This window comes from Sphaeramia orbicularis, unplaced genomic scaffold, assembly GCF_902148855.1.
Source record: "Sphaeramia orbicularis unplaced genomic scaffold, fSphaOr1.1, whole genome shotgun sequence".
Lineage (NCBI taxonomy): Eukaryota > Metazoa > Chordata > Actinopteri > Kurtiformes > Apogonidae > Sphaeramia > Sphaeramia orbicularis.
The window spans coordinates 84,125-96,197 of NW_021941450.1; the positions used below are offsets into that span (position 1 = coordinate 84,125).

Here is a 12,073-nt window from a genome sequence, read left to right on the forward strand (position 1 = left end):
AGTGGCAGGGCACCAGGGGTGGATGAGATTCACCCTGAGTACCTTAAGTCTCTGGATTGTGCAGGACTGTCTTGGTTGACACGTCTCTGTAACATCGTGCGGCAGTCGGGAACAGTACCTCTGGACTGGCAGACCGGGGTGGTGGTCCCCCTTTTAAAGAAGGGGGACCGGAGGATGTGCTCCAACCACAGGGGGATCACACTCCTCAGCCTCCCGGGGAAAGTCTATTCCAGAGTACTGGAGAGGAGGATCTGACCGATAGTCGAACCTCAGATCCAGGAGGAACAATGCGGTTTTCGTCCCAGTCACGGAACACTGGACCAGGTCTACACTCTCCATCGGGTGCTCGAGGGTTCATGGGAGTTCACCCAACCAGTCCACATGTGTTTTGTGGATCTGGAGAAGGCGTTCAACCGTGTCCCTCATGGTATCCTGTGGGGGGTGCTTTGGGACTATGTATGACTGAAGCAGGAGCCTGGTTCGCATTGCCAGCAGTAAGTCAGACCTGTTCCAGGTGCATGTGAGACTCTGGCAGGGCTGCCCTTTGTCACCGGTTCTGTTCATAATTTTTATGGACAGAATTTCTAGGCGCAGCCAGGGGCCGGAGGGGGTCCAGTTTGGGGACCACAGGATTTCATCTCTGCTTTTTGCAGATGATGTTGTCCTGTTGGCCTCATCAAACCTGGACCTTCAGCGTGCCCTGGGGCGGTTTGCAGTCCAGTGTGAAGCGAGTGGGATGAGGATCAGCACCTCCAAATCCAAGGCCATGGTTCTTGACCGGAAAAAGGTGGTTTGCCGTTTCGGGGTCGGCGGAGAGTCTTTGCTCCAAGTGGAGGAGTTCAAGTATCTGGGTCTTGTTCATTCACAGTGAGGGAAGGATGAAGGTTCAGATTGACAGGTGGGTGGGTGCAGCGTGTGCAGTGATGCAGTGCTTGGATAGGTCTGCTGTGGTTCAGAAGGAGCTGAGCCCAAAGGAGAAGCTCTGGATTTACCCTCAGTCTACGTTCAGACCCTCACCTATGGTCATGAGCTTTGGGTCAGCACCCAAACGACCAGATCCCATATACAAGCGGTCCAAATGAGTTTCCGCTGTAGGGTGGGTGGGCGCACCCTTAGGGATAGGGGGAGGAGCTCAGAGTAGAACCGCTGCTCCTCCACATCCAGAGGAACCAGCTGAGGTGGATCAGACATCAGGTTCAGATCCTCCTGGACTCCTCCGTGGGGAGGTGTTCTGGGCATGTCCCATCAGGAGGAAACCTGAGGGAAGACCTCGGACACACTGGAGAGACTGTGTCTGTGGACTGGACTGGGAATACCTCGGGGTCCCCCCGGAAGAGCTGGAGGAGGAGTCTGAGGAGAGGGAGGAGTCTGGCCATTCCTGCTTAGACTGTTACCCCCACGACCCGGCCCCGGATAAGAGGAAGAGAATAGATAGATAGATAGATAGATAGATAGATAGATAGATAGATAGATAGATAGATAGATAGATAGATAGATAGATAGATAGATAGATAGATAGATAGATAGAAAGTCCAGTCAAATCCTCCAGTCACTGAGTTAGGCATGAAACGGACCAATAATACAGAGCAGAACAGACCTGAACACACTCAAAGGATTCGGTCACTGTCCTGGTAGAAGAACTGAGGCACTGAAATGGCAACAGGTCCACATCAACCTCCAAAGACTCATCAAGGTCTGGTTCCAGTATGAAGGTCTGAGATCTGGGTCCAGTGTGAAGGTCTGAGATCTGGGTCTGGTATGAAGGCCTGAGATCTGGGTCCGGTGTGAAGGTCTGGGATCAGGTTCAGTTCAGATTGGTTCCAGATCCAGATCCTCCAGCTGGTCCGGGTCAGGACAGAATGGCAGGAACCCACCTGGTCCCACTCAGGTGGTCCATGCTGGTCCGGGTCAGGACAGGATGGCAGGAACCCACCTGGTCCCACTCAGGTGGTCCATGCTCGCTGAACGTTTCCTCGCCGCTCGCCGTACATCCTTGTATTTGTCGTCACAGAGTCGGGAAATAGCCTGTACCAAAGAAAAGGATGCAATGAGGGTAGAACAGGTAGAACATTAGAAGGAACAGAACAGCAGAGGTGACAGTGAAGGTTCTGGTGGACGTGGTGCTCACCTCTAGTTTCTGGGCCTTGTCTCTGCTCAGCGGAACCAGGGGGAAGTTCAGGTGGTTGGACTCGGACAGCGATCGCAGGTCAAAGTAGTACTTGGCATAAACACTGGACGGAACGTTGATGTTAAACTGCAGCAACTCCAGAAACTGACGCTCCAGCTCATTCCTGAGAACAGAGAGTTTACAAAGGATTCGCAAACCAAACAAGAGAACCGAACAAGAGAACCGAACAGGAGAACCGTACAGGAGAACCGAACAGGGTGGACTACAGCTCTGTGAATGGGGTTAGGGTATATGCCTGCATATTTACAAATATATATATATATATATATATATATATATATATATGTATACACACACATATCTACACATAGACAACATATTAGGCCTGTAACGGTACACGTACCGAACCGAACTGTTTCAGTTCACCGCTGTACCGAAACAGCACAGTATAATGAGAAAAAGAAAAAAGAACAAAAGGCATCGTTCGATGTGGAACTTTAAATCTGTGCAAGTTCCACACGGACATATGGAACTAGTGCACAATGAATCGAAACATGAAATAGCTGCTTCCATAAGGTTAAAAAAAACAACAAATCTGATGTGAACCTGAAGGGAACAGACTGCAGACCCTCCAGCATCAGTCCAGTCCAGTTTGGATCAGTTCAGGTTCAGGTGAAAGACAACAACCAGGAAAGAGACGGAGATAAGACGGACCTTGTTTGGCCCCTAGGAACTACAGTAGTTCTAAAACACTGACACTAGCTCTCTCTCTCTTTCTCTCTCTCTCTCTCTCTCACACACACACTCACACACACACACACACACTGTATAATAGCTGAATAGAACCCAGAGTTGAAAGTTGTAAAGGAGTTGAAAGGATGTAAAGTTTCACTTTCATTTCACGCCAGTGTTAGTTATTACATTAGTTATGGACTGAACCCCCACGTATACCCCCCCCGACAAAAGACAAAAAAAAAGAACACCCCCCCCCCCCCGTGTTTTCGACAAATCGCACCCTACATACACACACACACACACACACACACACACAAGTACACACAGTGGCCTAAACAGTTTATCTGTCCTAAAATAAATAATTAGATTAATTTATTTGTCAGTGTTGCTCTTCAGTTTGTTTAAACAGAATACCAGTTTGCTCTCTTGTTAGTGTTGCAATTCATGTGGAATTTTTTTTTTTTTTTTTTTTTTTAGGGACCGAGCCAAAAGGTAAGGCCCTCTCACACAGTGAGAGGCCTTGCCTGCAAGCAAGGCCCTATTGTTTTTCGTTCATTAGGGACCGAGCCGAAAGGTAAGGCCCTCTCACACAGTGAGAGGCCTTGCCTGCAAGCAAGGCCCTATTGTTTTTCGTTCGTTTTTATTAGGGACCGAGCCGAAAGGTAAGGCCCTCTCACACAGTGAGAGGCCTTGCCTGCAAGCAAGGCCCTATTGTTATTCGTTCGTTTTTTATTATTATTATTATTATTATTATTATACTATCGTCACTTTAAACTGGATTTTGACCCCCTGAACATGCTCAAAAACTCAGCAAATTTGGCACACATGTCAGGCCTGGCGAAAAATTTGATAAAATGAAAAAATTAACCCCATAGGTGCCAAAATGGGCTCTCTAGCGCCACCTATGTGAAAAATATGGCAAATGCCCTAGTGGCCAGTAGGAATGTCGTAGAGAAATAGAACCAGTGCCAAAATGTTGGTTGGAAAAAGCACTAAAAATCATCCACTGACACTTATGACCTAATTCCAACAGGAAGTTCACAATATGCCTTTCAAAATAAAATTTCTAAAACTTACTCCGATGACAGCGTTTGTCGTATTGACTTCTAAATAGCACCAAAAGATAGACTGAACCCTCCTCACAAAAGTGATCTCGTAGCTTAGTCTTAACTGTCCTAGTTTTTTTTTACAAGCCCGCAAATTTGTGATGTTTGGAAGTCATTTTTCACTTTGCAGTTTTTCCCCACATGTGACATATCTACGCGTTCAGGGAACTCACCACAACGTTCACATGCAAAAAATTTTGAGATAGGATGTACGGTTATTGATTTATGAGAATTTGTTTCTTTTCATACTTTTTCCTCTTTAGACTGCCATTTGACCCCCTTAACATGCGCCAAAACTCACCAAATTTGCCATGTATGTCATGGCTGGTGAACACTTTGATTCAATATCAAAATTAACCCCTTGGGTGCCAAAATGGACTCTGTAGCGCCACCTATGTACTAAAAAACACACAAAATCTGCCCTAGCGGCCAGTAGGAATGTCACAGAAACATGAAACAAATGGCAAAATGTTGGTCTGATTGAGCCCGACAAATCATACACTGACACTCATGAGCTAACTCCAACAGGAAGTTGGCAATCTGCCTTTGAAAGTTACTCTACGTTTCTGCAATTACTGCTTATTCATTTCAGAGTTTTGACATAAAACTTATACCTCATTGAATTTCCACGAGTCTGCAGAATCCAAAAGTGAAACAATTTTTCAGATACGACCTACGGTTATGGAATTATGGCGATTTTTTGAAGACTATGTTTAGTTTCACTTTTCCAAATGGCAAAATCCCTATAAAAGTCTTGCTGGTGCACATTTTAACATATGTCTCTGTAGTGCAGTGGTTCATGTAGCTGCCTATGGAGCAGAAGGACCCTGGTTCAAGTCCCAGGTAATCCAAAAATTTTTTTTTTTTTTAAATTTTATTTTAAAACAGGTTTTACTGCATTGTATTGTGGATATTGGAAATTTTGCACACATTCAAAAGTACACGGAGTACATTTTTTCAAAATAAAACCAAAATTAAGAATAATACAAAATGTCTATTACATAACTTCTTTTCATTTTTATGACCAAACACTCAACTGTTTGTACAATGTTTCTTCATTCAAAAGTACTCTTTCTCACAGACACACATCCTAACACAATAGGGTTTTTCCAAAATAAAAGCCTTAAATGTGGTAAATCATCAGTTTTATACTCACTTATTCATACAATTTCAATTAATTTTTCAAACTGATTCTTTCTCTCACATTAAAAACAAATGCACATACACACAGTAGGGTTTCCAAAATAAAAGTCTCATTTTAAAGGTGATGGTGGCTTCAGCAGAGGGTCGCTGGTGTTCTGTACAGATGTAAGGAGGACGGACACTAAAGGGTGGGAACTGGTATGGGGACGGAGAGGTGTGAGTGGAGCTGAGGTGTGGAGGGTCACGGGAGGCGGATCGCAGGGGAGGCGGATCACGCGGGGGGGCGGATCGCGTGGGAGGCGGATCGCCCGGTGCGAGGTCCCGCCCAATGCTGCTTGCAGCTTTAATTTTGATATTATTATTATTCTTACTTCGCCACTTCCACCTGGATTTTGACCCCCTAAACATGCTTGAAAACTCACCAAACTTGGCACACATGTCAGGCCTGGCGAAAAATTTTATAAAATTTAAAAATTAACCCCATAGGTGCCAAAATGTGCTCTCTAGTGCCACCTTTGTAAAAAAAAAAAAAAAAAATGGTAACAGCCCTCATGACCAAAAGGAATGTTGTACAGACATGAAACCAATGCCAAAATGTTTGTTTGATGAAGCACTACAAATCATCCACTGACACTTTTGACCTATCTCCAACAGGAAGTTCGCAATATGCCTTTCAAAATAAAATTTCTAAAACTAACTCCGATGACACCGTTTGTCGTATTGGTTTCTCAATAGCACCAAAAGATAGGGTGAACTCTCCTCAAAAAAGTGATCTCGTAACTTAGTCTTAACTGTCTTATTTTTTTTTTTTTTTTTTTTTTTTTATGAGCCCGGAAAGTTCCGATGTCTGGAACTCATTTTTCACTTTGGACTCTTGTGACTCACATGTGACATATCTATCCATTCACGGGACTCACCACAATGCTCACATGCAAAAAATTTTGAGATAGGATGTACGGTTATTGACTTATAACAATTTGTTTATTTTCATACTTTTTCCACTTTAGACTGTCATTTGACCCCCTTAACATGCTCCAAAACTCACCAAATTTGCCATGTATGTCATGGCTGGTGACCACTTTGACACAATATCAAAATTAACCCCTTGGGTGCCAAAAAGGACTCTGTAGCACCAACTTCGTACTAAAAAATACACAAAAACTGCCCTAGGGGCCAGTAGGAATGTCACAGAAACATGACACAAATGCCAAAATGTTGGTCTGATTGAGCCGACAAATCCTACACTGACACTTATGAGCTAACTCCAACAGGAAGTTGGCAATCTGCCTTTGAAAGGTACTCTATATTTCTGCAATTACTGCTTATTCATTTCAGACTTTTGACAAAAAAGTTATACCTCACTAAATTCCCACGAGTCTGCAGAATCCAAAACTGAAAGAATTTTTCAGATACGACCTACGGTTATGGAATAATTGCGATTTTTTGAAGAGTACTTTCTTTTAGTGATCACATTGAAAAAAATCCCTGTGAACCTTTTGCTGGTGTATGCTTCCATGTGTCTGTGTATAGTGCAGTGGTTAGAGCTGCTGCCTTTTGAATAGGAGGACCCTGGTTCAAGTCCAAGGCAAACTACTAAACTTACTATATTCTATTGTCTCCAACAATTGGGGGAAGAATGTTCAAAAATTCATAAATGCATTAAAGACATTTTGAGGGGTTTTCTTTCTTCCCGTACCGAACCATAAAAAACTGAACCGTGGTTTTGAAAACCAAAAACGTACTGAACCGAAAATTTTGTGTACCGTTACAGGCATAACATGTGTATATATATATATATATATATATATATATATATATATATATATATATATACATATATATATGCTGTATATAGACTAAACCTACATGTATATACATATTCACTACATGTATAAATACACAGACTGTGGGTGGCGTTTCCGGGTTGCACCCAAGATGGCCGCATAACTTTAGTGCTCTCCGACGGTATTGATAAAAAACCCTCCTGATAAGCCAATGTATTACAAAAATTGACAATTTTAAGAAAATGGAGACCAGGAGAGGTAAAGGACGGAGGGGGAGCGCGGACATGGAGCTTAACGATGAGGAAATACGGCATGAACCGAGCTGCTCTCCCATCCACGAGGACTCGGAGGATAACGAAACAGAAAGAGCTAGCTTGGATAGCATACTCAAAGAACTGAAAGATTTCAGACAAGACAATAAGAAACAGCTCTCTGATATCCAACAAAATCTACACTCAACAAACAATCGTCTGGATGAAGCAGAATGCTGTATTGGCGAGGTTGAAACATCTATGCAGGCAGCATCTACATTACTGGAGCAGCTAATACAGCGACAGAATAGCATGGAGGCTAGGCTCACAGAGCAAGAAGCTCGCGCACGTAGAGATAACATCAGAATCTACGCTATTCCAGAGCAAGCCGAAGGCACCAACATTATTTCCTTTTTGGAGAAAATGCTAAGAGATTCCCTGGATATTCCACATGAGGTTGAAATGAAGATTGAACGAGCCCACAGAGCACTAGGACCTATGCCAAATGACCCATCAAAGCCTCGCTCCATCATTGCCAAGTTTGCCAGTTTCAGAGTCAAAGAGGAGGTAATAAGGAGAGCATGGCAAAAGACACAAGTTTTCTACAACAACAAACGATTGTGGACCACGATTACCCACCGGCTATCCTTAAGAAGCGTGCCGAATACAGCCAGGTAAAGAAGGTGCTTAAGGAGAAGAAAATCAAGTTCCAAACACCATACCCTGCGAAAATGCGAGTGTTCTTCCAAGAGGGGACCCGTCTGTATCAAAATGCAGTGGAGGCAACGGCAGACATGTCATCACGCGGACTCCCAGTTACCATCATACCGCCTAACATGGAACCATATCAGCGTGAGTTGCAGCGGCTTTCACCCTGGCAGCGGACCCGGGAGCAAGGCACAGCAGCGCAAAGTGCAGCCTCTCAAGCCAGTGAAGATACTCAGTTGCATATTGTGGAAAAACTGCAAGAATTCAGACGCCAGACTCCTGCAGATAAGTAACTATTTGTTTTACAAATGTCCTTTAACTCAAAGCTAAAGTTATCCATTTGGATCTCAGTCCCCGTTTTACTCCCGATTCTCTTGATAATATAACATGTCGGGTATAGACACTATTTGTTTATGATTGCTGACACCATACAGCCATCTCAGTGGGCCCTGCCCTTAGCGAGCAGGTTTTCCCCTGAAGGGACTTCTGATACCGCAAGCCCAACAAAGGTTCAGTTACTTAGAACCTCTGCACTGGAAGCATGCTCTCCACAAGGAGTTACATTTGTTATGATTCAAAGTTTTTGTTTTGTTCGTGTTCTTTTGTTCACAGTTGAATGGATGCATTTTGTTGATGGGCATTGGACTGGGAGACTATGTTTAATAAGAATGTTATGACCAATGGTATAAAGTTTGCTTCATATAATGTAAACGGGGTTCTTAATCCGACAAAACGAAGTAAGATATTATCCAAATTGAGAAAGGAGAATGTTGAAATTGCTATGCTGCAAGAAACACACCTTAATTCTGCTGAACATGAAAAACTGCAAAAAATGGGTTTTTCTAAAATATATTACTCATCTTACAACACTGGTCACAGAAGGGGGGTCGCTACCTTAATATCTCACAAGATTCCTTTTGAATTAATTTCTGAAAATAAGGACAAAGAAGGGCGATATTCACTAATATCAGGGAAAATAGATGGTGTTATAATAACACTGCTTAATGTATATGCACCCCCCTGCAGTGACCTTAGGTTCTATAGAAAACTCTTTGAGCTGATGACACAAGCAACTGGAATTATTATTTGTGGGGGAGATTGGAATTTAAGGCTTAACCCAAAACTAGACTCATCAAAACCTGTTGCTCGAAATTCTTTACAAAAGAAAATTAAAATACTGATGTCAGACCATGGTGTTATAGATATTTGGAGGAACCTCTATCCAACAAGCCGTGACTATACTCATTATTCTCACTCACATACAGTGTACTCAAGGATTGATTCTTTTTTTATTTTTAAAAGGGATTGTCACCGAATAGAAAATGCAGATATAGGAAACATGGACTTGTCGGACCATGCTCCTATTTTCTTAACTTTGCAAATTAATAATGAATCCAAGAATACATTATGGAAATTGAACACACATGTGTTAAATGACATTCAATTTGCTAAATTAATTAAAACCGATATTTCAGCTTTTTTGAAGGAAAATCTTGATGGTCAAGTAAGCCCAGAAATTGTATGGGACACATTAAAAGCATATATGAGAGGTAAAATTATATCTTTTTGCTCACATAAAAAGAGAGAGAGACAGTCTAAGATAAAAGATCTAAACAAAGAGTTAAAGAACTTGAGTCAAAACACAAAAGAGATTTGAATCCAGAGCTTAACAGCAAATTGAAAATTTTAAGAAACCGAATAAATGCTATGTACCAGTTGGAAATACGGAAAAAGATGATTTACACGAAACAAAAGTGTTATGAATCAGGTTCTAAATTTGCCAAATTACTCGCAAGTAAATTACAAAAACAACAAGCAGATAACACAATATATAAGATAAAAGACCCAATTTCAAAAACATGTTTGTATAAACAGGCGGAAATCCAATCTGTCTTTCAAAATTATTATAAACAATTATCCACACAACCAAATTTAAAAAATAAACAACAGATAAGTAACTTTTTGAGCACACTCGAACTGCCTGTCTTATCTGAAAACCAAAATAAAACACTTATGGTTGAAATAACTGAGAGAGAATTGTCAAGTGCAATATCAAAACTAAAGGCAAACAAATCGCCTGGCCCAGACGGTTTTTCTGCCGAATGGTATAAGAAATTTAAAACTGAATTATCACCTTTTCTTCTACAAATACTAAATATAGCTTTAAAAGATGGGAGAATGCCACCTTCATGGAAAGAAGCCACCATCTCAGTAATTCCTAAAGGAGGAAAGGATCCACTCAATTGTAGCTCATTTAGACCCATTTCGGTTCTCAATACCGATTACAAACTTTTTACGTCAATCTTAGCAAAGAGATTAGAGACGATTTTACCAAAACTTATTAACACTGACCAGACAGGCTTTATCTCACAGAGACAAACGCATGATAATATAAGGCGTACTTTACATGTAATGAACTATATTAAAAAGCAGAAGATTCAAGCAGCTTTGGTCAGTCTTGACGCTGAGAAGGCCTTTGACTCTGTGAGCTGGAACTTCTTATATGAAGTGTTGCAGAAGTTTGGCTTTCATAATAATTTTATAAAAACAATTGAGTCCTTGTACACAAAACCAACAGCCCGAATAAAAATAAACGGATACTTAACAAAAGCATTTGAATTGGAACGCGGAACTAGGCAGGGCTGTGGGCTTTCTCCTCTTTTGTTCGCTCTCTACATAGAGCCTCTGGCTCAAATGATTAGACAGACAGATGATATAAAGGGGATAAACATTTCTGGAGATGTACATAAAGTGGCACTATACGCTGACAATGTCCTAATATATTTAAACGAACCAACTAAATCATTGCCTGTTTTGTTCAACTGCCTGAAAACCTTTGGCAATTATGCAGGATATAAATTGAATGTAAATAAAACACAGATTATTACTTTAAATTATGACCCTCCAAGAACTTTACGCAAAGAATTAAACCTAAAATGGGATTTAACCACTTTAAAGTACTTAGGAGTTGTTATCCCCACAGAAATTACAACCATATCCAAACATAATTATGATGACCTTGTGGCAAAAATTAAACAAGATATTCAGAGATGGACTGCCATTCCCTGCATGAGTCTAATTCAAAGAATTGAGTCAGTGAAAATGAACATACTGCCACGATTCCTTTTTTTGTTTCAGGCTCTCCCAATTGAAATCACAAAAAAGCAACTTTTGGAATGGGAAAAAATAATTTCTAGATTCATATGGTTGGGGAAAAAACCACGGGTGAGATTCAAAACATTACAGCTCTCCAAAGAAAATGGGGGGAATGGCAGTGCCTAATTTAAAAGACTATTTTTATTCAGCACAAATCAAACCGCTAATAAACCTGTGTAATCCTAACTATCATGCTCGATGGAAGGACATTGAGGTCCTCTTAATATCGGAACCCCCACTACAGGCAGTATTGGGAAATAAAGATGTAGGAAAAGTCCTTAATGAGGTTGAAAATCCATGGCTAGAGTCATCATTAAAACCTTGGTCAAATGCAAAAGATGAATACAAATTACACGATAATCTGAAGATTGTGAGATGGTGTGCATATGACCCTGATTTTAAGCCCAATCAAAATGATAAGGGATTTCGGAATTGAATTCATAAAGGTATAACAACCTATTTTTCTTTAACAGAGAAAGGAGTAATAAAAGATTTTCAAACTCTCATAGAAAATCATAACTTGGAAAAACAAGATTTCTACAAATATCTGCAGGTACGCCACTACATTAATCGTGAAATAAGCTTCCCTTTGGATGTGCAGGAACCAGTGCTTAAAGAAATACTAGATTCCTACAGGGCTAAATCTAAAAAAGGTATTCTATCCAGATTATACAAAGGGTTTCTGAGTAAAAAAACATATTCAACACAATATGTGAAAATCAAATGGGAAAAGGACAGCACCACTATTATTACTGATGAAGAATGGCCAGGTTACTGTACATCTGAGTGGAAATGCACAAACTCATATTCTTGGAGAGAATTCAATTGGAAATGCTTGATTAGATTTTTCATTACTCCTAAACAAAAGGTTACTGCTGCGGGGAGGAGCTTAAGTGCTGGAGACAGTGTGGAAGCCAAGATGCCAATCACTGGCACATATTCTGGGACTGCCCAAAAATAAAACAATTTTGGAAGGATATACACAAAAATATAGAATATATACTTAATGTTACCTTACCTTTTGAATTTGCCACCTTAATTATGGGAAAGACTGAATTTTTA

The 12,073-nt window shown here is 41.1% G+C and overlaps 1 protein-coding gene across 1 annotated transcript in view; it reads right to left on the bottom strand.

Annotated features, from left to right (window-relative positions):
• Positions 1-1,718: 1,718 nt before the first annotated feature.
• LOC115415789 (cyclin-Y-like) overlaps positions 1,719-12,073 on the bottom strand; it is a 43,467-nt gene continuing 33,112 nt past the window's right edge. Inside the window, exons 9-11 of the mRNA XM_030129427.1 lie at positions 2,129-2,291; positions 1,896-2,025; positions 1,719-1,836 (exon numbers count right to left, since the gene is read on the bottom strand). Coding sequence (XP_029985287.1) covers positions 1,909-2,025; positions 2,129-2,291 — 280 coding nt within the window. The 3' untranslated portion in view covers positions 1,719-1,836; positions 1,896-1,908. The remainder of the gene's footprint in view (positions 1,837-1,895; positions 2,026-2,128; positions 2,292-12,073) is intronic.